The sequence below is a fragment of the Chrysoperla carnea genome, chromosome 1 (assembly GCF_905475395.1).
Source record: "Chrysoperla carnea chromosome 1, inChrCarn1.1, whole genome shotgun sequence".
NCBI classification, from domain to species: domain Eukaryota; kingdom Metazoa; phylum Arthropoda; class Insecta; order Neuroptera; family Chrysopidae; genus Chrysoperla; species Chrysoperla carnea.
Window position 1 is genome coordinate 76,550,550 of NC_058337.1, and position 26,622 is coordinate 76,577,171.

The following is a 26,622-nucleotide window of genomic DNA, read 5'->3' on the forward strand; positions in this document are numbered from 1 at the left end:
AAGAGATCCGATGAGAAATTTTTAATCTAGCTCTTACCTACAAATAAATTTAATACCATAATTTATTTTAAGAAATAAAAAAGGGATGGGTAGTATTTTTTTGCATATGAAATAATAATAAGTAACATTAAATATATAAATACAACTTTCAAATTACGAAATATTTTTTGTCCGGAATTGGTCATTTAAAATTAATTTTATTTAATAATAAACTTATATGTAGGTAATTTAAAAAAAAAATAAATTCTTCTAAATCTCATTCTAGACGAATCATTTTAAATCAAAAAAGCTAAAATGAAGAATTTTTATGTACCTCAACCTACCGGGTCAGTTTTTTTTTTAAATGTTCAGGAAAGTCCATATATCAAAATCCACATCTAACCTGCTAGTTGTCGCTAGGAAGTTTGGCCATTGCTATGAACCAAAAAAGCCCATTATTATAATCCATTTATGAGGTGATTTTAGAAAATTTCAAAACAATGTAAATATGCAACAACATGGGCCAGAAACGTACTTTTGGGGGTTTTTGGAATCGCTTATCACTATTCTGGAGTCAGAATTTCGATATACTCCCCCCTTTCTGGGAAAATACACTCCGCTGGTCCAAATTGAATATTTACAGAAAATTGAAGTGTTAGGTCAACGAAGGGCGAAAAACTGTAAGAAGGGGGAGTATATCTCCATTCTAACTTCGCAATCGTCATCAGGGACTCCAAAAACCCCTGAGCATACTTTTTTGGCCCATTTTGTCGAATATTGATAGAATCCTGCTGTTTTGGACCAACGGGGGCGAATAACCCCAGAAGAGGGGAGTACATCTTCATTCTAACTTCGGAATCGTGATCAGTGACCCCAAAAACCCTTGAGTATCCTTTTTTGATCCATTTTACCCTACCCATTTGAAAATTACCCTAAGAGGGGGAAATTATATCGAAAAACTGATTTCGGAATAGTGATCAGAGACCCCGAAAAAGGCCCCGGTTTTAAAATTTTCAAAAATCACCTCATAAATGTATTCTAATGATTTTCCTATTGGGCCCATAGCAAAAAAGTGAGATGTAGATTGCGGTATATGGACCTTCCTGATCATTTTAAAAAAACTGGCTCGGTAGGTTGAGGTACAAAAAAATTCTCTATGAAATGCTAAAATGACACGACTATTAATAGACATAACATAAGTACAATTGTGATGAAAGAATGCGTTTGATTTTCTTATTATTATTAAATTAAATGTAAATTTGTACTAGTTTTTTTATTTTTGTTTTGTTTAAAAAAAGGTATATCACATAAAAATAATAAAAAACCAAAACAAACCATAAAAGAATGCTTATTAAAATTTATAAATAAACTTGTATAAAAAAAAAAAACAAGTCAATTTACTCTAAATTCTTTGTCTGCTTAATATGCAAATTATGCAAAAAGGTGTGCAAGTATTTTATCTAATAAGTGTAATGAACTTTGACGTTCTAATTAATGTTTATTGTGTTAAATACTTGTCATTTTTTTCATATTATCGGTTTTTAGTTGTGAAATATGCTACTAAAGTAATAATGTACCTATAGATAAAAATCCATATTTTATACCCTTCTTCACTGTACATTGTTTGAGAAACTGACACACACGTGATTTGTGCCTCATTGCACAGTTCTTTGAGAATGATTTGATTGAAATTTTAAAATAATTTAGTATAGTAAAATTTATAAAACCGTTTAAAAAATGAAATAAAACCGACAATTAACTTTAATTCGTGCGTTTAAATGCATACAAAGATAGTTACTCAGGATGTCATTGTCATACATTACCCATAGTAAAAAGTCAACGTTGGGGTACACAGACAATAATTTTGGTATAAAGAATATATATCCGGACACTCCAACTTTGGAGCTATAAGCATCAACAAATGTGCTGAAATAATTGAACTTTAATTATCCCACTGCCAAATATGATAAAGCTTTAAAATACAGTAATAAAGGAGAACAAACTATGTAAAAAATGGTATAAGTATCAAAATAATGCGGAGGTATGGATATTATTTCGACATTTGCGAATTTCAAACGTTTAAAAGACTTTGCTTACCTTTTAAAGGTAACTTTTAAGGCCTCAACACAAGTCACTCAATGGTATTTTCAATTCTGGGCCAAGTTGAATTTATATAAGGTTTGGAAAGTTAGCATATAGTTAATGTATTAAATGCACATTTTTTTCTCATCAGGGCAGTCGGTTTTATATTTCGAAAATCGATTCTTGAATACATACATGTTTATGCATATAATTCATTGAAAAATTGAAGGATTAAAATATACATGACTAGAGAGACAATTTCTGAATTTGAAAGATAGAAATGCTTTTATATTTGTGTTATATAGGATAATTGATTTTTCAGATAATATTCCCTAAAAGGGTATCTTGTTTTAAATACTATCAATATTAAAAAGAGGGTTGTATAATATGGTAAGTAAACATATTTTCCCTAATTAGAAACTGTTTAGAATTTAAAAAAATGGGGTGATTAATAAAAACGTGATTGTTTTGTAATTTTTTGCTTTAGATTTCAATCAATAATTCAAACACTATTTGATTTACATCAAAGATAAATATTTGTCATGCATTTTTATGTACACTTTTATTTGTAAGCCCTTATTAAATTTCATTTATTAATTTGGATGACAATAAGTTGTGGAATTAATAAACAATATGCCATGTTGAAACTACAATAAATTTTAAGAGGAAAACTCCTTTAAAACATTTTTTCTATCGCCCATAGCCAAAGATTTTATTGTTTATATCGTTATATAAAACAATTGTGATCACATAAGGATCACATTATTAAATTGTTGACGGTTTATATTTCTAATTCGAGAATCAATTTTGCTTATCAGTTGAGTTTAATAATTGGACAAAAAGCTTTGGTGGCAAAGAAAATTTTAGTAGTAAAACCATTTATAAATTACTTGCAATTTTTTAATGAATTAAAATTTCAAAGTTTAATTAAAATTAAGATTGTGAAAACAAACCTACACAAGTTTCCAAAACTTTCCCTACATCTAGAGTTAAAAAAAAGATATAATATAAAAAAAACAGGTGAAAACCAATAATTGACTGAGTTAATTGTTGAAATACTATGTATAGACAGTGATGATTACTCTATCATATTACACATACATACATGTCACTCATATATAACTGATATTCCCATATAATACATACTATACAATTTGTGCATAATTTGCGCTCTCACGGGTAAACAATAATGTTTACGAAAAAATGTTTCAAGCAAAAGTTGTTTATTTTTTTATAAGGAACATTAATTATTATTTTTATTATACATAAACTTTTGTTCCATCTCTTACGGCTTACAAGATTGGGTCCCATTGACCTTAGTTGCTCATTTACGAACTTGACCTCACTCTTTACGTCCGAAGCACGCTTGATATCGATTTTCGTTTTTGAGTAATCTTGATGACAGGCGGACAGACAGGCGACAGACAGATAGCAGACAGACAGACAACCGGAAATGGACTACTTAGGTGATTTTTTGAACACCTATGCCAAAATTTTGTTCACAGTATCAATATTTTTAAGCGTTACAAACTTGAGACTAAACTTAGTATACCTTAGTATATTTAATATACATGGTATAAAAACTATATTTTGGATGTCAAAAACTTGAGTGGGTAGTTTTACCGTACATCTATGTTGTTTAAGTACCTCCTAATTCTCACAAATATACGATACGATTCTTTTTGAATTTTTTCACATAACGCGAATAGTCATAAATTACTAAATTTATGTATATAAATTTTATAATTTTTTATTTAAATAATTAACACAAATTGTTATGATTATTAATTAATTTTTATAATATTAAATTACATCACTGTTTTGTATAATTAATTAATTAACGTCTCTTTGCTCACGATTCACAAAAGAGAAATTATATTGTTTTAAAAAAATAATAATAAAAAGGTAACACGTTTGAAAAATTGTTATATATCGTCAAATTAACAGTTCAATTGTACCCAGGAGATATGAATGTTTTAAAATGTTTTTTTGTTAATTAAATAGGGTCATCATAACAGTTAATAAGGACCAGAAGAGAGAAATGTGCTGAACGTAGCCAATATATGCATTCCTGTTTTATGCGAAAATTATTATTAATAAAACTTTGGGATTCTTAATTTTTACTTTAACGTATCTATAGAAGTGAAAATGATGCGGAAACAAGGAAAACACTGCAAGCAATTTATTCTTTTTATACCATGTGTATATAAAATATATACCAAGATATACTAATTTTAGTCCCAAATTTGTAACGCCTAGAAATATTGATGATACGAACAAATTTTTGACATAAGTCTTCATAAAAATCACTAAATTAGTCCATTTTCGTTTGCCCGTCCGTCTATCCGTATGTACATCCGTCAATACGATATCGATCTTCCTTTTTCTAAGGGCAAGCTCATTGTTAACTTATTCATATTCTACGTTAAATATTTTATAACACGGGATTAAGCTTTCGAGATTCTTTTATATATACAGAGTGAGTTATTTTAATCTATAATGGCTTATAGCTCGTTTTCCAGTTAACCAGGCAAAAAATAACTTAAACAAAAGTTGTAGAGTTTGTTGGGGCACGTCATGTTCTGACATCAAATTGGACCTAGTTCTTCGGGTTTCTTTAATAACCAATTAAGTTCCTAAGCGGAAAATGATGAAATGAATAGCAATTTAAATTAGAAAGTTGATCCTTATAGAAAAACTACCATTTTTCATCTAAACTATTTTTTGAATATCGTTAGCTTTCGGAGGAAATGCGACTTCAAAATATGTCATCATTGCATTTAATCAAAAGAAAACACGATAACTGCGAAGAAATACTTTATCCAAAAGTTGTCAAGGGTAATATAGGACATTCACCTGAGTCAATAACTTTGACCTACAATAAAGATAAATTTTAAGCGTATTTTCTTTCGATTAAATGCAATAATGACATATTTTTAAGTCGCATTCCCCACAAAAGCTATCGTTTTTTCGAAAAAATGCTTTAAACAAAAATTGTTATTTTTTTATGGGGATTAACTTTTGCATTTAAAGTGGTAGTACCTGGATGACCGACCGCTTTGCTCGAGTTAAAAGGACACTAATTTTATCACTAATATAAGAACCGTTTAAAATTTCTCCACACAAATACCAATTTGAATGTACCGCTAGTGTACTTTATTTCGTTAACTACACACATTACAATAGATGTCAGGAAGAGTCGTATTATGCAGTTTGTTTCAGTTTTTTCTGAAAACACGGATAAAACGAAATTTTCTAAAAAAGAAACCTAGCTAGATCTATTTTCGCCCCTAAAACCCCCTGCATATATATATATATATATATACTTATATATATAACTAGGCACAACCTGGTGTCAAAAGATGATATCCAGGCTTTACAATTTTTGACAAAACGAACTATTAGCCATTATAGATTAAAATGACCCACCCTGTAAAATACATAAACAGGACACATTCATTCATATACCGAAGATACACTCTACATACAGACTAAAGAGAGAACATTTCATGCTGGAAGAGCTGCTTGTTCGTTGGATTCAATTATCCGTTAGAGTCTTGTGACAGTTATCTACTTTGTTCTATACAATTTCTCTCCATAATTTCCAGTAAGGCAGTAAACTTTCTTTAAACATAACTCATTAAAGTAACAATGATTGAAAGTACATTTTCAATGATTTTTATTTCTCTAATTAAATAATTCACACGAGATTTTCATTTAATAATAGTAATAATAATAACTATTAGGTGTACTAAGATGATACATTCAACTGTCATGTTTATGTATTCCGGTGTCAGTAAACATACCTTTAATAAGTTAGTTACTTACTTAGTATATAATTTTAAAGTAAAGTACGTACAATATTATTTATTATAAAATAAAACACAATTGAAAGTGAAATGTTTGGTTTACATTATTGGTGCAAGTAAGTATGTTTTATTATAGTTGTCTGCTGTAAATATAACTGCACATATTAAAGTTTAATATCTATGAATAAGACTACGCAGATAGCTCATTGAAAAATTAATGGTATCCTATGCTCTTATAAACTATCTACTTTTCCGACTGCCATGCCGTATGGTGTTAACTAAGCTAGGAGACAAAAGCAATTTATTTTACTTACCTGACGGCTACAAGTGCATAAGAAAAATCATTTTTTTAAACTTTTGAGCGTATTATATAGTTATAGTATAATTATTTAATTATATAGTACAACCTTTTTTGCTTACAAAACGTAGATTCACACTCTCATGAGGGATCCAAATAACATAACAAAAAAGCTGCAGCGTTACATCGCTCTACTTTTTCGAAGTGTTTTCTAGAAAATGTTTTTTCGTTTTTCCAAAATTTTTTCATAAGGCTCGCTAATTAAAGATATCTACATATTTTTATCTCTATCTTTTATTTTTTGGAGAAAATGTACACTAAAGTTTTGCCCTAATCTGCTTTATAAGGAAGATTTTACATGTTTAAACTTTTGTTCTCTCTAATGGTTTAACATAAGGAAAAGTCAAAATTTTAGCATTTCTGAAAACAATGAAAATTTTCCAAGCATTATAACTCAGAAACTATGAGACACATGTAGCTGAGAATTAGCTTTAATTGTTTCAAATTTAATAAACTTTCAAAATGATAGTAGCAGCCAATGTGAAAAAGTCAAAGTTTTTGAATTTAACTGCAAAAACTGAAATAGGTCCGTAATCTCATTAAAAACTTCTGTTATTGCAAACTTCAAACGCAAAATAATGTTGATTTTTTTTCCAACGAATTGTATATTTCTAATAATTGGGGATTCTAAGAGGGGATTTGTGTAGTAACTTAAGCGCGTCAGATTAACATATCAGGAGTTCCTTAAACGTCTTTAATTCCTCCGCAAAATATTTGCCCCTGATATAGGGGACACACGTAGAGCAGGCGTCAGATTAAAATATGGAGAGTAATTATATGCTAAAAATGTCAGTCATATAAATTTCAATGTATGTAGTTACTTCTATAATTTCCCTTTGCCTGGAGAAATAATGATCCATAACAAAAACGTGACATCATAAATCATGGCTAAAATTTTGTTTAAATAATGCGACCGACTCTCACCAATCTTTTTTAATAATACAGAAATAATAATAAAACTCCAATTTGGATATTGAAATATCAATTTTCTCATTCCATAGGCATTTATTCTCATAAAATATGTAACATTCTTGTTATAAGTTCAAAAATACAATATAAGTTCATAAATAAGTTATAAGTTCAAAAATACAATAACAACACACTTTCCTCAGTAATTCATTAGATCTATACTAACCTATTTCTTGAGAAATCGAAGGTCATTTGACATCGTATGCTCAACATATTTTTTATGTGTATGATTATTTATTAATTAAACAATAAATAAATTAAAATAATGTATGTATATATTGTATATGCATTGTTTTTATTTATCCTTTATTTAATTATAATAATTACGTACATTTTTTTAATTAGAATCCAATTCCAATTTATTTATACATACTTTATTATTATTACAATACCTATATTATTACTTTTTTTTTAATTTCACATGGCATTAGTGTGTATACATAGAATTAGATGTACGAATGTAAACTATTATAGTATACGATTAATAAATTCTATACTTTTACTTAAAGCTATGATATAATGCCGATCACTACAATACTTTTAATACACAAAATATATTCACATATTCATTTTGAGATGAAAAATTACGTGAAGAAGATGAAAATTTGGAGATAGTTATTTTATTATAACCCTGTATAATACAATGCAAAGAAATTTGTACTCTAAATGGAAAATTAACAGTAAAAACAATTCGTTTTTCTTAAATAAATTAAAAAGTTTCATACAAAAAAGCTGTAGTTAACATAAGTCTGCATATTTTAGTTTCTTATGCGCCTTTGTAGCCTCAAAATTGGTAGATTGACTTTTGCTTAGTTTTGTTAAATAAGTTGGTCAGTTTACGTCGATCTTACATGGTGAAGTTTTATTTAATAATTAAAAGGATTTTCTTGGAAACTATCCAAGATCAAAATGTTGCATCTCAAAAAGATTTAAAAGATTTCTTTTGTAGGATTTTTTTAAGTTTACAAGACTTCTACCGGAACAGAAATCTATTTTACCAATTTACATTCAATAGATACTATTTTATATGATTTTCAATATCTTAAATTTGTATACCATACTTTTGTCTTTTAAAATTCATATAAATTATCAATAAAAACAACAGTTTTAGTCATTTCAATCGATCACCATCTTATCTCGGGAAAAACTTAGGAACATGAAAGTTTGAACTTTCATTTTGTTCATTTATTCCTGAAATCCATGTATTATAAATATTTTTATATTAATTTTACTTTTTATGTTCAATGTACATAAAATAACAGTGAAAGCAGCATGTTTTTTTTTCAGTGGGTATTTTTCCTTTTCCCTTTTGAGTTCACGGACTGACAGTACGAACACATTCATGTAGGAAATGCCAAGAAAGCCGATGGAATCGACGTTGGGCCAGTTTGTCAGCTTTAGCACAAGCTTTGTACAATATTTTTAAGAATCTATGATATATTTAATTAGTCTTTGAAATTTCTAACTAATATTATTTTATAACAATTTATTTGGCGTCTTTTATAATCATAAATACAATAAAAACTTCAATAAAAACAATATTTTCAATAATAATTCAAACACGTCGTAAACATTATTGTTATTTAGATATACCTACCTACTAGAGCAGGATGTTACATACACAAAACTAAGTCCCAACACTAGATTCAAAAAAATCTGGTTAAGTTATGACCTATAACTCAACGTTTTTTAACACGCTTTTATTAACTTCATACTGTAGGTATGTTAGTACGTTAGTATGTAACGGAAACTTTGAACATGGTTTTGACTCCATTCAAAACGTCGGGTAACTCGAAATTTGGCATGTTTATCAAAGACCGATGAACATACAATAATTTAATTTTATCTGATTATCCTGATCTGGATTTTCAGGATAAACGATTTCCATATTTAAAAATATATACATTTTCTTTGCGCTCCCACCATATTTATACTAAGTTTTTGATAGTTTAACCTTTTTGATACACAAAATAAATAATATGTAGTTTAAAAAACTAAAAAACACGCTTTTGTAACTAACTGAATTAAAAGATAGAAAATAATTTCTTTAAATTAAAAAAATCATTTCATCGTAAACAAGTGGGGTGCTTTTTAAGATATTTTATAATGGCTTTACTTTTACCAATATCTGTCTATAAAATATTTACAATAATTGATATTTAGCAATCCACGCTTTTTTATGATAAAATGATTAAGACCGAATAATTCAGTTTTGGCCTTTTTTAATTTCATAAATGTAACATTCAAGAAATTTTCTCCAGCCGAAACCAATGATATAGCAGAATGCCGTTCTATTGTTTGCTATGACAACCATTTTTACATCGACATACATCCATTTTCGAGTTAAAGTTGGTTTTAAATGCTTGTGCATCTAAACTAAAAAATATTTGTGCATTTTGATTTTTATACCATGCATATATGTAATATGCATGGTTACTAAGTTTAGTCCCAAGTTTGTAACGCTTAAAAATATTGATGCTACGAAAAAAATTTTGGTATTGGTGTTCATAGAATCACCTAATTAGTCCATTTCCGGTTATCTGTCCGTCTGTCCGTTTGTCTGCCAACATGATAACTCAAAAACAAAAAGAGATATCAAGACGAAATTTTTATAGCGTAGTCAGGACGTAAAAAGTGAGGTCGAGTTCGTAAATGAGCAACATAGGTCAATTGGGTCTTGTAAACCGTTAGAGATAGAACAAAAGTTTAAACTTAAAAAATGTTCCTTATAAAAAATAAAACAACTTTAGTTTGATACATTTTGTATAGTAGGCATTATATAGGAATATCAGTAATGTATGTGTGACATGTATAGGTATATGTGTAATGTGATCGAGTAATCAACACTTAACTCTACTAATTTCAACAATTAACTCAATTGTGTGTTTCGACTTGTTAAAACTAAATATGATAATTTTTATGATTGTATTAATTATAGGCGAGGAAAAAGGTAAAAACAAACAAATTTGCAAACTTTTTACAGAAATACTATTTAATATACACTCCCTTCGATCCAAAACTGGTTGAAAAATATGTCTGTGGGTAGTAAAATATTTTTTTCCGCTAGGAAGACATTTTAGACGGTATGGTTAAATGGTAAAATGGATAATTTTGACCAGATGTATAAAAGCATAGGAGAAAACTTCCTAATACTTCTTTCAATTCTGTTGTTGGTAATATACTTTTTGACATTTTTCTATAACATTCCTAAATTTCTAACTATAATATACTTATGATGGCTGATTTTGCCATAATCTCATTTTTAACAACATACAAATTGAGTTTTAAACGACTTGTTGCGTAGCGATAATGGAGCACATTTGTGATGCAGTGAGCTCGTGCTCTATAAATGCCGCAAAAAAATCATTGATATTAAAACTCTCACGTACTAAATAGAATAATTACATAAATTTATTAATAGTTTTATGATTTCAAATAATATATTTAATAAAAATTTATTTATAGGGTTCGTTGTAATTATATCCATTGAAGCTGTATAAACTATAAACATTTTTTTTTTAATCTGTGACATAAAACTTTGCCATAAATCGTGGGTATAGAACAGGAAATACAGTAAAAAATTCACCATAAGCTTGAAAATTTCTCGATATCGATGAAAATTAAGATATAGGTAGTTGACAGAATGTACCATAATAATAACAATGACCCCGTATCGGATTGAAAAATGGAAAATATGCATTCAAAATAGTAATCTTCTTTTGCCGATTGACTACTTAGACAGGAGGTTGCGGGTTCGAATCTAGGCAGCGGCAGTCTGATCAATTGTATTTATTGAGGTGATAAATTGATCACACTGCCTTCGCTTGAATAAAAACAAAGTAACCGACTCCACCTATATCATAAAAATTTAAATGTATATATTATGATGTAACGAACCCTATGGTCTAAGTGTGTCCCACCCCAGGACAGCCATTCGAACCTATTCTGATGTAGTTTAAATAAATAAAGATTAAAAATAATGATGTGGGTGGCCTCTGTTATAGACCTTTATGTCTGAGGAACGGAGGATAAACTCCGTTATTTTTATTACATTATTATTAAATTCGATGCACACAATATAATTTTATTAAATTGATTTCTTAATATTAGACATACTGTATTTCCAAAATAAACATTTATATAAAATTTGATCGCACCGGAAATACTTAAGTAATTTGTATGCTTTTATTGTTTGGTTCAAGTTTAAACTAACTACATTTTATACTAAAGTAAATTTAATATTAAAAGTAAATGATTTTATTGAACTTTCGCTGATAACAAAATAGTGCAGGAAATGAAATAAACAAAAAAAAAATTTAGGATAAAAATCATAAAAAAAAATTAACCACAAAATAAGACTACCAAAGAGGTTGTGCAGGTAGCTGAAGTCAAATATATCGTCGAAGAATGTGAAATTTTAAATAAGTACGAGAAAATACAGGTGATTATTATCCATTGTTTCATTAAGAAAGAAAAAAAAGTCGTTCCCGTGGATATAGCTGATATTTGTAATAACGAATAAATATTTGCAATAAATGTATATATTAAAATAGGGTAGAATAAGAAATTCTAATAATAACATGGAAGCATGCAACATTTCGAAGTCATTCAATTGAAATTTGAATCAGAAAATTCAACATTTTAGCGATGTGGATAAAAACTAAAAGGTGCACCAATTTGGGGAGCATACATACAAGATTGTAGGATCTTGTTGATCCTATTATTATCTTAATATTTTAATAGCCTTGTTTCTCAGTTATTGATTTCTCATTTAAGAGCTATCCAATTTTATGACTATTTTTCAGGATAATGTAAGCATTTGCCTTTTCTTTTTTGCTGAAGAATAAGTAAATCTTTTAAGATTATATGTATTTTCAAAAAAGTTAGTTTCAAACCTTGATTTATTGTACTATAAATAAGGTGGATTGCTATCAAGACTAAAATAAACCGTTGATTCTTTTTGAGTTTTTAACGACTTTGATATGCTCTGCTAAACCTGTGGATCGCGTTTTCCTAATCGATTGTTATATAACAGACTTAAATAATTTAATCGTACAATTTTTATATAGTTTGCTTCCACACAAATAAAACTTTGATAATGAAATAGATTCAAATACAAGATGGTCTACCATTAAGTTTTATGTTGTCGAAAATTTGCATTTTTTGCGACGATCATGATTGTAATGTATTCTGAACAACTAAGCATTGAACTTTCTTCCTAATTGCAAAGTGGAAACTAAATTTTTTTGTATTACATAAAATTTTGGTAGAAATAAAATACGTTTCTACTGACCGTCCACATACAGTGTGATCATTTCAAAAGTATCCACCCTTTATAACTCTGGACCTGATGTGAATAAAGTTTAGAGTGAAAACACGTCGATTTAGAGAGAGAGAAGTTCAAAAATAATACCTAGAGAATTTTAAGTTTAACCCCTTCGCCTCTAGCCACTCCAACTTTGAAATTTCAAATAGCACCTCCTACCTTCTTATATATCATTTAAAAGGCCATCAATTTGGCTAAAGATTCCCAATATAGACTACATAGAAGATGGTATCCACCATTAATAACTCTTGAATTGATGTGATAATTGGTTTGAGTGAAGACACGTCGATTTAGGTACGGACGGGAAAGTTAAAAAATGGTACGGAGAAAATTTTAAGTTTCAGGCCTTCAACCCACCCACCCCAACTTTAAATTTTCAAATATCACTTCCTACTTTGTAAACCATTATTTGATAGGGCATAAAATTCTATTTTAAACCATTATAAAAAAATGAAATCGATCGATTGATTCTTAAGATAGGCTAGACTTTTTTGCCGATACTCGTGTCAAAACGCAAGACTCCGCTTTATGCCTACTAGTATAGTGTATAATATTTTTAACTTTTATTTTATTCAAAATATGAGAAATATTATATAAAATATAACCCAATTCCGCTTCTCATTGATTTAAATTTTAAATTTTTGTTATTCAAATTATATTTCGTGTTGTCCTCAAACACCTTACATCATTTAAAAAAAAAATTTATAATCAAAACGAATTAATTTCAAAGGTGTGAAAAATATCGCTGATATCAAGTAACAAAAAAAAAACCAAAGATTTCATGTACATAATTAACATTAATTTTTGTTTACAATTCCAATCCACTGTTACTGTTTGTTATTTGTTTTTAAATGACTTTAACCTGTAGGCAGGTAAAAATAAGTTTTAAAGAGTGTTTTGTTTATATTAGGTTATAAATAAAACACCTTGTAATATTTACACCGTATATGGGAAAGAGGTTAACTTGTTTTACATGAATGTGAAACAAAAATATCATAATATTTGTTATTTTAAAGTTGGGTACTTGTTGTAGAAATTCTTTGATATTACCTATAACGTTTTCTGTTTAATAATAAAAATTCAATCGATTTCTTTTTCATTTTGATAAGATTTTAATGAATATTTATTTATTATTGTTTTTATTTTTATTGGGGTTATCCTTAATTATCAATTGTTTATTAATTTATTTACATTTAATGAATTAGGTAAAGAAAATTTTACTTGCATTTTAATAATTTTTTCTTCTTTCTGCTTATTGTCTTATGAATATTAATCTTCTAATAAAGGGGATATTGAACTGCCATTTCAATCAAATCACTTCTAAAATTTTACTTTGAACGAAGGTTCTACACTAATAAGAATTTTTATCCGTTAACAATTATCAATGTAGATTAAGACTTAACTCCTCTTTAGTAAAATTAATGCTTAAGTATTAATGTTCGTATATTTGAGAGATGGCTTTGTAAAATTTTGTGTAAAGTGGATTTTAGATTCTTCTACATTTACTAAGAAACAGTGGTAGCACGGCAACTCAATAAGTCATTTGGGTTGAGAAATTAAAAGCTCTCTTCTCTTGGTACATAAGAAGCATTTATGAATGTAAGACTAAGGAAATCTAGCTTTTCCAAGAATATAGATTTTATGATTTATTTTAAGAGAGCTTGAATGAGTTATTTACGTGATATAAACTATGGGAAAAGATCCTAGAAGCTCTGTGGAACTTGTAAAACCTTATAGCTAAGGTTCTAGTCAACATATTCATATTTGAAGGTTACGGAATCCACAGAATAACCAACAGTAAGATGTTTATAATACTCTGCTGCCTGTCTGCCCGTCTGTCTGCCTGTCTGTCAGCTAAAATTTTGACGGAATGTGTATTACTATAACAACAATTAAAAAACCGGGCAAGTCCGAATTTAGGGTTCTGTACCCGTAGTACTTCATACTTTACAAAAATTAGTGTTACATCTTGTGCAATGGTACGGAACCTTCGTGTGCGAGACCAATTCGCACTTGACGAAATTATTTTTGGAATAGTTTGTTAAGAAATCTTTATAACTTTACTATATGAATTTAAAAAATTTAAGACAAAATTAGTCACGAAGTACAAAAATCGTAAATTTTAACTCTCAAGCTATGATCAGACAAAATTTTGTTAATTACGTCTATCCCTCTCGGACTATCCTCCAAAAGGTAGACAAAAATATTCAATTTTTTTAATTTTTATTCGCCGGACTAACGGTCTGTAGTCTGTACCCATTCTGTTTAATTCCTTGGCAACTGTTAATAGATTTTGATCGACGATGAATTATTGGTGAAAACTAAAAAACCGGTAAAAAATGCATTCAAAAACAAACAATTTTCATACAATATAAGAACAGTCAATGAATAAATATTCTGTCAATACGAAGAAAGTTATGAAATAAATTTCCGAAATATGTTGCCCTTGTCGTCACATTATCACCAACACGTAATTAAGCTTATAAAGTTTTGAAATGAAAACAATTAAAAAGTATAATCTTATCACCGATACGTACGCAGTTGGATGAAATTCGTAACAAAACTGAATTTCATCACACGATAAAATCATACGTCCTAATAAAAACCAAGGCCATTGACTATAATAAAATTATTATGAAATCATTAGTAAAATTTATTTAGAATTTCCGTCGTTTCTCATTAAAATGTGACAAAAATTTAAAAAGATAAATCCATTTATATTAAAAATTACGTGCAAAGAATGTAATGTCGGCACGAAATTTTATAAGAGAGGCTCCCTCGAGTAAATTAAAAGATGTGCGCAAATGTTATTTATTTTTTTAACATCCATATACAAATTGGTGTGTAGTATTCCTGATTTATAAAGTCTAGACAAAGATTCGAAGGTGGTTACTTGTACAGTATTTAGACCGTGGGACAGAAAATGTGCTTTGTTCAATGCATACATACTAAAAACTTCGTGTGTGACTTTCTCTTGGAGAATCCATCAAACTTTCTTTTTACGATTTTTTCGAAAGTGCTGCGTTTTCAAATAGACATGATGTCATATTTAATTTTTCCGGTAAGAATACTGCACCAACGAGCTTGTCTACCACCTCGAACATGCCGTACTTAAGTATTTTTGTTTTTCAATACATATAGGTACACAAGTTCACTTTTGCTGAATTGTTTAATATTTATTTATGTTATCATATGGCCATAGTGTCTGACAAATTCCTTGCCACGCTTTTTCCGACCAATACCTTAAATATGCCGTTATAGTGCTCATGTGAAAACGCCGCACTCGAAAAAAGTCGTAGAGAGAAAGTTTGGTAGATTCGCCAAAAGGAAGCCATTCACGAAGTTTCAAGTATGAATTAATCATTTATCAAAACACTTTTTTTGGCTCACGATCTAATACCCTTACGATTTTAAAATAATATTCAAACGATATATACCAAAATTTGAAATTTTGATCAATATATATATTCAAGTTAGAAGTTTTAGCGACTCTAAATAAGGCACTCTAGCTCCCCAAGCTTCCAATTAACTTTCACATCTAACATCATTAATATCAATATATCAAAAACCAGGGCTGAATTTAGGACGGGGCCAGCGGGGTCATGGTCCCAGATCCACCACTAATTGACGACCCCCATCAATTCGGATAATATAAAAAAATTATTGGAATTTTTTTAATTGATCCCAATTCTCTTTCGGATAATTTTGCAAAATAATGTGCAATCTACAATTTTTGTAATGCAGAAGTAATACTTCGTATTTATTTATCGATGATGATACTCAACAATTGCGTTGGGGAAAGATCATTTTCAAAACTAAAGACTGTAAAGAACAGATTGCGAACGTCGATGACTCAAGAACGCTTCTCGAATCACATGCTTCTCAGTTTGGAATACGTCATTCTCCGCGTTATGAATTTTGATGATATTTTCGACACTTTTGCTAACAAAAAATCACTTGCAGTTTTTATTTAGAATTAAGTTTTTAGAATTAGTCAACGATTGTCAGTGTGCAAATATAATGCAAGAATAAAATTTTTCATATGCTGTACGTAATCATATTATTTTCATTGAGTATATTTCTCATATACGATAAAATTTTGGAGGCTCCCACCAAATTTTGACCCCAGAGCATCCGAATTCTAAATATGCCCCTGTCTGATGATGATTTTAGGATGCAGTCTAGTAAACATATAGAGGTTGTTTGGTGAGAATATTTTTTAAAAATCTATTAAATCAAATTTCATAACTTTATTATGTTTTGTGTAAACAATTAAATTTATTATCGTAGAATATATTAAATAATTGCGATTTTTTGTTGCGATTTTACTTATTGCAATCAACAAAAGTCAGATCATGATGTTTAAGTCGAGTTATGATTATATTTACGAGCAGAATTAAATGTACTTAATTTTTATTTCGTGTGCACGCATACAATTCCAAGCAAAGTAAAAAAAATTATGTATAAATTCTACATTTTACTTAAATTAAGTAATCTAAATAGTCTTTTATGTGACTTGAATTAATTTTATTATGTTCAGTTGTATTACGTGCAGTTTCCATCAGCGTGTCATTTTAATTTTTAAGACAAAACACAAGTTACTTTTGATTAGAGAAATCTTATTATGATGAATGTTTTGATACTTACTTGAAACAATAAATATCCACTGTCGTACATCCAAAATTCACCAGATTCAATATTTGATGGTTGACCATTAGCGCCAATTTTACGTAATGTCAATGCCAAACATTGTTGTAATATTAATTGGCATGGACGTGATGTTGATCCCATTAAATTTGAACTATTACAACTCATATTTTACGTTGAATCACAAAATTTTTACTTAAAATTTAATTTTAAGTAATCATTTTTTTGTTTATATTTTTTTAAATATTCTTCTTTTCTATTTTTCATATAAGAAAAATATCTGAAACAAAAAGAAACATAAAAATTATAAAATAGAACTAGAATTAAACTGAAGAATAATTAACGTCAATTATAACTTTTCATGCAATCATAAAAAGGACAATCTTCGCGGTTTCCTCAATATTTTAAATTTTAAGGCCACCATAATTTTTTTTTTTTTTTTAGAGGTAAGATGTAATTGTCCAAAAAAAGATAAATTTGGAGTTTTCGAAACAATTTCATGTTTTGAAATTCAACAACGAAACGAAATTAGCAAATATTCAATAAGGAAACGAAAAGAGGTGGTGGTATTGCTGGAGAACTAAATTTAAAAAAGAATCTCGACTCACCAATTTTGCACAGATTTTACCCGACCATCTCCCGGACCATAAACTCATTATGCCTATATTTTATTCAGTGAGTTTTATTTTAAATTTATTAATAAGTTAATAACATAATTTATTTGGTAATAATTTTAATTATTTTAAACAATAAAATTTCATTTATAAAAAAAAAGTATTATTTCGTAATAATTTGTTAGTAACATTTTTATAAATATATATCGTTTATTAAGTAAGCTGTAATAATGGATAATCTTTTTTTTAAGTGTACAAAATTTCTCAATTTTTTTTGGTTAATAATTCTAATTATTAAATATATTTGTTAGATATAGTATAAGGCGTCCTTCATTATATTGAAGTTTATCGTTTTTGCATTGTTAAATTAATGGTTTTCTGTATTATTTACAAGTTTTGAACGTAAAATCATCGTCATCCTATATCTAAGCATAGATATTAGATAACAATGAATCATATTAGATATATTTACATATTTTAGTGCGGGCGTGCGAAAAGTGTTCCGATTACTGGACGTTTCCGATTATCGAGACTCTACTTTATAGCCTTTTTATATATTGTATACATATATCTAATATATATACCAAGGTATACTAACTTTAGTCCCAAGTTTGTAAAGTCTAGAAATGTTGATGATACGAACAAAATTTTGCCATGGGTGTTTCTAAAATTATCTAATTACTCCATTTCTGTTTGTTCTTCTGTCCGTCTATCCGTGATCACGAAAATTCCAAAACGGATATCAAGCTGAAATTTTTGTAACGTGCTTAGGGCGTAAAAATTGAGTTAAGTTCCGTAAATAAGCAACAAAGATCAATTGGGTTTTGTAAACGGTAAAAAATAGAACAAAAGTATAAATGTAAAAAATTTTCCATACAAAAAAATTAACAACTTTGAAATAGTTTTTTGTAAACATCACTCTTTACTCGTGAGGGCGAAAATTTGTGCAAAATTTTGTTGTCAATATTCTCCAAATCCAAATAATTGTGACACCATAATTGTGTTGGTTTTTTAAACCCTTCTTATTAATTAAAAATATTTCAAGCGCTGATATTAAACACTTTCTATATCTCAGTCAATTGCTCTTTTTTCAATTGTTATTACTACTTCCGAAGAAATGTAGGTATATTAAACAGCTATCAAATTTCAGCTGACTAAGAGACTAACGAATAAATTCGTCGAATTTTTTTTCTAAAAAATGGTTACTGATGGCTTTGTTTTGTTTTCACTGATATTTCTTTTTTTACTGTTTGTTTCATTTTCATGACACACATAAACGTTAAATAAAACTAAAAATTGCAAATATTTTTTATAATATGTATAATATTTTTTATCAGAGTAGAGTTTAATGGTATCCAGTGTAGAGTACCTACACCTACAACCAATACGTATGCCAATAAATGCACGCTAATTTTCATGCAAAATAATATTAAAAAAATATCCTACGAATATTTTTGCAATGCAATAAGTGTGCCACTCAGTGCATGCTCATTTTTATAATTTTTCAATTTCTACCAATTATTAGATTTTTTGTTTAATTTTAATAACAAAGCATAAACAAAACAGATATTATATTGCTTTCTACGACTCTCTGATTTTTAATCAGTTAAAAATTCATTACCTATAGAAGAGTATGAGACGGCAACAATTAAAAATCTAAATATATTATAAATGCAAAGTAAGAATGTTTGTTTGTTTGTTTGTTTGTTACGCTTTCACGCTAAAACTAACGAATTTTTTTTAATGAAACTGTACAGCAATATAGCTCATACTTCAGAATAACACATGAGATATAATTTATAAAGATATATTAATAAAAATATTAAAAATTGTTTTAATTTGGCATTACTATAAATTACAGATTTCTGTAAAAGTAGTCATTTGACATTACCATAAATTATAGATTTCGGTAAAATATAGTCAATATAAAATATTTCACAGCCATCATCTCTGATATACTCAATGAATAATTACGACTATTATACATTTACAAAAATAGAAACTATATATTTTACCTGTTTAAAACAATCTTTACCATTATTTCGAGTGTTTTAGAAAGGTGATAAGCGAGAGCAATCTTTACCAATCTTTACTTTTAAACCCAGCGAAGCGGGTGGGTATCACTCTAGTAAAATATAAAATGAAATGTATATTAATAAAATAAGCAACTATATGATGATTTCATTATCATCTTGGCGTACGGGTTACACAGAATATACCAATGAGTTTAAAAAAATTACAGTTGATTATGAATGACATTTTGTTTATCTCGATCATATTCCAAAGATAATTGTACTGTTTCATATAAAGTTGTACCGTTTCATACTAGATTATCATCAATATTAAATTAAAATCAAAACGGAAAAATATACACATTTTTGCGATTTAATATTAATTAAATTAAATATATTTTATTAATAACTTTCATGTGTTCAAAGTAGCAAACAAATTTAATTATTGAATTTGATTAAAAAATGTGCAATTTTTTTTTTGAAAAATTGAATATTATATAATATATTATTACACTAAATAGTCCAAGAGCCAATGATAAATTTGTTTATCGTAATATTGTGCTGTAAGTGATTTATGATGATGCAGGATGTTTAAATTATTGATGGCCTATCAATAATTATAATCTATCAATAATTGAAAAATGTCTTTGAGAATAAAATATTTGATAGGATATATTTCCATCCGAGTAACTTGCGACGTCTTTTTCTAAAAGTAAAATGTTTTAATAACAGCACATTTTTGCAAATTTTTGTGATCTTCCTTAGATCAAAATATGTTAACATTTTCAAGTTAGTTATTTGGCCAGCATCATATTTCATTTAATCATCTCACCTCAAACAATACCTATGTTCGACAATACATCGTAATCTCACCATTTTTATTTCTACTAGATTTTAATAGTGCCTTACTTGACTTTTATGTATGAAATTGATGATTGACTCTTGGACTATCTACCGAGATAGGTTTGCATAGTAATATATTTGTTAGCAGTGTTTATTTCAAGCAAAATGTAATAAATAATTTATTTTCACGTAATTTAAATATTAAATTTAAAATTTCGATTTATAAAATATGTTAGGTATACTCATGAGAATCACATATCAGGCAAATAAAAATTTTTAACACTAAAAAGTTTATATTGCGTGGAATAAATATTCAGGTAAAATTATTAATTGTACAATCAAAATTACAAATATGAGTACATAATTCCGACATAGAAATGTGTGTATTATGTCATATGAATCATTTTTGATACGATTCGAGTACATGTGCCAGTCAAGGACACTCAATTTTGTCACAAAATAGTATCTCAGTTTATGGAGTTAATTACTGAAATGATGAGTTACGCGTTTCATACAAAAATTCTTATTTGCGTTGTTTTTTAAGAACTTTTGATTGAGATAGTTCGGTCACGCAAGTAAAATCTTCAAAACTTTGTAGATTCAAACAAAAATACCTAATTAAAAGCCTATTGCACACGCTGTTAAAATTTGATAATTGCAATTAAAAATGACATTGTAAACACACGCAGCATATGAGATAAGCGTAGGAACATGACATTCTTTTTAATTTTTTTTCTTTAAAGGAGACACAGTTTTGACAAAAAAACTAATATTTGGAAGAATGTGTAAAAATTATTCACCATTTAGTAAAACATTTAGTTGTAAAAGTACATGTAATTCGCTTGAGATGCTAAATTAAAAAAGCCTCAAGTTATTACAAATCATATAAATGATTTGAGGAAAAAAATTATTTTATACTTTTTAGTGCAATGAACGCTTGTACTCTAAAAAAACATCATTTTTAAGTGTTAAATTAATACTGATATGACTTGAAGAAGTTATAGGTAAAAGCCAGTGTACATTTATTGGAACTATTTGCAGGAATTCAGAATTTGTGTTGACACTGAACAATTAACATAAATAGGTTTTTAAAAAAATTAATTTATTAAAAAATGTATTAAATTTAATTTAACATACGTTTCAATTTCACCATTCCGCGGAGCAATTTAACATTGACACTGCATTGCGATCTTTTTTCCCCGCTTGTTTGTTTTCCGACAACTTAAAATTTTTAGGATGTTGAACAACGTACTTCCTATCCTGTTCTCTTAATTTGCAGGTATTCCTCTTTTAGAGAGAGTCCCTATTTTTTAAGCTAGCAATGAGCAAAATATGAATCACATGAATGTTTCCAAATAAGAATGTTGAGGTTGTGTTAGCAAGCCTAGTAGCTCGATTTAAAATTGTGTATTCGGTAATACTTCAACAATAAATAATTAATGTAAAAATCGTGTTCAAAATTACAGTTTATGTAAGACCACTTAAAAAAATAAATATACTAACGAACACTGGATTCATAAATATTAACACTTAAATAATAAATAAAACAAAAGAACCTTATTGACATTGCGTGGGTAAAAGTCTAAAATTGGTGGAGTGAATAACTCCACTCTATTCACTCTAATTTTATAATAAAAACTAAATGTATAGCACGCAACCCACAAAATATTATAACTTTACCACAAATTAAGATCATTAATCACAAATTAAAAATCGTAAATCATTAATTACCATTATCATATATTTCATCAATAATAATAAAATCATTAATTATTATAATTAAAATAGAATAAAAATAAAAATTAATATTAATATTTATACAGGGTGTAATATACGAAGCGGTGCGGTACAATGCAGTAGAAAGTAGAATGGTGAGTGCACTAGAATTATATCAGTAACGATTTTGTCTATTTACAAAACACTATTTACAAAACTACGAGTTGTTCTCAAAAGTCCGTTAAAAGAAAGACTTAATTGTGGGTAACCGCGAAAACGATACTTCCTTTTAAAATACACCTCCGATAAAATTGGATTATTGTTTGGAAGTCACTAACTCTTTCGGTATTTTAAAACACTAGATTCAAAATAGTAAGATTGTTGGATGCTCCTTAACGTGCGATCGGCTAAACAAAAAAAAATAATCCGACACGGTTTACAATCTTGAAATATTAATAGTTTTATCAATGAAGTCGTGGTCTTGTAGTAATGTTGATTGCTTCTCATGCGGAAGGTAATCAGGTCGAAAGTCATCCAAATTATTAATTTTTATAAATTTTTAATATTGAAAAAGTTAATATAAAAAAAAAAATTATACAGCATTTTAATTTAAATTACAGCGAAAAGAACGTAGTTACTGCTATTCGTGGGTATCTCACCATACTTTCACTCTTTTAAAAGATATTTTTTTAATGTAGGCTAAAAGCCTCGGTCTATTGAAAGAAGTTCGGATTTACACCTGCAGCCATTTTGATGGTCGAAAGGTATTGATAGAAGTATTCACTTTTTTTTATCATTGTCCTATCTGTAGTCATTTTATCCAACCTTTTTTCGATCCAACTCGCTTTTGTATTATCTATGTTTGAATGGCCATTCGGAGTTTTTGATGGCTAGTAAATTCTTTCAAAGTCGAATATTGTCCTGAATATTGTACTTAAATCCATTGAGTAGCTTGTCTATATCAGAAGAAACAGTAAAAGAAATACTTTAATTGTATTTCTTTTAGCTGGAGGGTGGATTCATTGAAATTATGCTCCTTTATGAGCATTTTTGTGGGTGTATTGATTTATTTGCAGGGCTTATATGTTTTTTGAATAGTATTTATTACTAAAATAATACTAAACGATTTATTTTGATATTTAAATTTCTGGTTCAGTTAATATTAACTGGTTATTTTTTACAGGCCTTTATATATATTGTATATATATATATTTAATTATATATTTTTAAGATTTGATTATGATATTTACGTGTTTTATGATTAATAATATTTTAATGCTACATGAAAGTTATTTCCAAAGCAATCGAAACCGGTCTAGCTAATTAGTAATAAAATTTCGGTAAATATTTTATTGTGGTTCCTGAAGGGATTATATTTTAAAACAAACAGGTGTAATTTTTTGAATTTCACTTATAACCAATAAAATAATCGATTTTACAACAATCGATTTAAAAATGATGTTTCATTACTTACCCTCTATACAAATATAGCTACGAAATGAAATCGAAACGTACATATCTAGATTGTTTTACATGAGACACACAGTGAGTAGGTACAATACTTTTTTCTCAGATCAATAATAAATATTATAAAAATAAAAGAATAAGAATTCACTTAAGTTTTAACCTTCGAATATTATTATTGTTATGCCATTTTATACTTTGGTATGTGAGCTAAATTATATTGAAATTTAATTCATATGTTTCAGTTAAATTTTTATTTGGAGCAGTTTATTATTAGCTCTCTGATATTTTTTTCATTTTGAAAGCGCACTACAAATTTTTATAATATTTTCACGTTTTGAAGTGTTTCCGATACTTAAAACCATTACTAGTAAATTTAAAATATGCGTTTTAATGCCGTTATAGGGTGATAGAAAATAAATTTTATAGAGATATTTGAAATTTAAAAATAGGAACTTCTAATAATTTGAATGTGCTTATTCTGTTACATTATTTGTATTTCGGTATTTTGGAAAGGAACTTTTTTATTTGAACGTTGCGAGTAGAACGTCCTCAATAGATTCGGCAAGAAGTGTATAATACATGACGTGTCCGCCAGCGTATGATATCCTCTAGGCGTTCATACGGAGAGTGGACTTGAAAACGTTTATTAAGGAGAGAAAAGATCTGAATGGGAATGTATATGGGTGTTTAAAGTGACGGATAAACATAGGGGACATCTATTTTTATTTGAAATGAAAAATCGTGGAATAAACAATTGGTAAATAACCATTTTATCCGACAAATGGCATCTAGTTCTCTAGAGTGTTGAAAAAAATTCATTTTTGTGCTTGTTATTATAAGAGATTGGGATTATAATATTATTGATGACCGATCGGAAAGGTTAAGTGGAAAGTATACAAATTTGATTATTGTAAAATCGTTTTGGATAGTTAATAACAAATAATTCCACTATCATCGCAGTTTGTTATTATATGATATTAAAGTTATTAATTAACTGCATGCTTTACAGTACTTGTAATTTGGAAATCGTATCCTACCAAAATATATTAAAGAAAAGATTCTTAAGTGTGGCTGAAACATGTATTTGAAGGTCAAAAATGTGACTGTTTTAAGTATTGTGAAAACTCGTATTTATTTCCTCATTAAAAAACTAAAGTGTAGGTAATTTATAGGCATGAAGAAAATAAAATTATGATTTAGTCATTCATTAAAAATTTCAGAAATTAATTGGAAATCAATCATTGTCTTTTATCAATTAAATCTTTTTTGATTAGATGCACATGTGTTTTGATTAATACAGATATTGAATCAAAAAATATTATATGTTCAAATTCATTTTGAAATAGAATTACCATGATAATTTTAAATATTCCACCTCAAACTTTAAATTCGTAGCATTTTTAATTTTATTGATAATATTTACAAAATTTCAATAGATCAATCACTTTCTCATATCAATTGAGAACATTTCACAAAGAAAGTGAAAATCTTCAAAATCAATTTGAAAGACACTAATGAAAATAAAATTTAACTAATGAGAGTAAAAAACATTAAGTAAATAATTCCCAGTAGAGATGATGAAATTGAAAAAAAAAAAATTAAACTTATTTTTTGACGTGAACATATCAAAAATATAAGCTAACCAAGAAAAATAATAATCCAATTAATTTAAAAATAATAATAATTGTAATTAGAAACCATCATCGACATAGCCCAACCATAAGTACATCTTTCTTCAAATCATTTTTTTAAAATTGGTTGATTCAATTACTTCTTTATTTTTACCTCTATATATGCGAAGCATATGAAGAGGTACCATAAAATACACAGATAATTTGGTTCAAAATTTAAAATCGATATTAAAAGAAGCACCAAAATAAAGTCTAGAAGCGTAATCTTAAAGAAAAATAACATTTTAGTTTGTTTCCAAATTTATAGTTATATACACCTACAAAGGCAAAATATATATAAAATATATATATACACCAACAATATTCAGGAAAATTTTTAATTGCCCCGCCCCGTCAGCTTGAAGTTCATGAAAATTTGCTTTTTTTTCTTATTTTGAGAAAGTTAATCTTTTTGAAAATACTCTAAACTTCCACTCGATATTCAACAAAGGGGTATGTCTGACATTCAACACTTTAAAGTGTAAAATTTTTTAAAATCGGAGGTCAGACATGGCGCTTTGTGGAATTTCTGAGAGTCAATTATCTGAATATTTAAATAAGTCTAACATGGATAATTGAGAGTCAAATATCTAGGTAGACTACCGAAGGGTTACTTATGGACAAATTTCTAACATTTTACAAATAAGTCTGAAAAATGATACGTATTTACCCAACATCCCGTTCTTTTTTTTCCCTTATGTCTCAAATCAATAATATTGACCTTGTGACGCTTATCTTTAAAAATTTAGGTACTTGAAAAAGATCCAAATTAAAATATAGAGGTTGTGTGGCGGTCTTACTTAATTTTTTTTACATATATTTTATTTCAGTAAAAATATAGAATAGTGCACATGTGTACAGAATGATTTTTTTAAATGTTTCCAGCTACTTCTTTCAAAAACGGATTTGAATATAAAAAAACATTAAAATAAGCGTATTCTTATGTTTGGAGGAATGAGAATAATGTGCCTGCTTATATTTTTCTAAGTTAAAAAATAGTGGTCACCTTCGATTTTCTTAAATGTGGCCACATTCTTTTTGTAGCAGATTCTGGTTCTCTGACGCCAAAATAGCAACTACTGGCAAACTTTTTGTAGACTTCAGTTTTTGGGTCCTTAAAAATAGGAATT

General features: G+C 28.0%; 1 protein-coding gene across 1 annotated transcript in view; it reads right to left on the reverse strand.

Annotated features, from left to right (window-relative positions):
- Positions 1 to 17,379, reverse strand: part of LOC123291128 (phosphatidylinositol 3-kinase 3) — a 123,609-nt gene extending 106,230 nt beyond the window's left edge. The window contains exon 1 of the mRNA XM_044871593.1: positions 17,171 to 17,379. Within this exon, the coding sequence (XP_044727528.1) occupies positions 17,171 to 17,338 (168 nt within the window). The 5' untranslated portion in view covers positions 17,339 to 17,379. The remainder of the gene's footprint in view (positions 1 to 17,170) is intronic.
- Between the last annotated feature and the right edge of the window lie 9,243 nt (positions 17,380 to 26,622).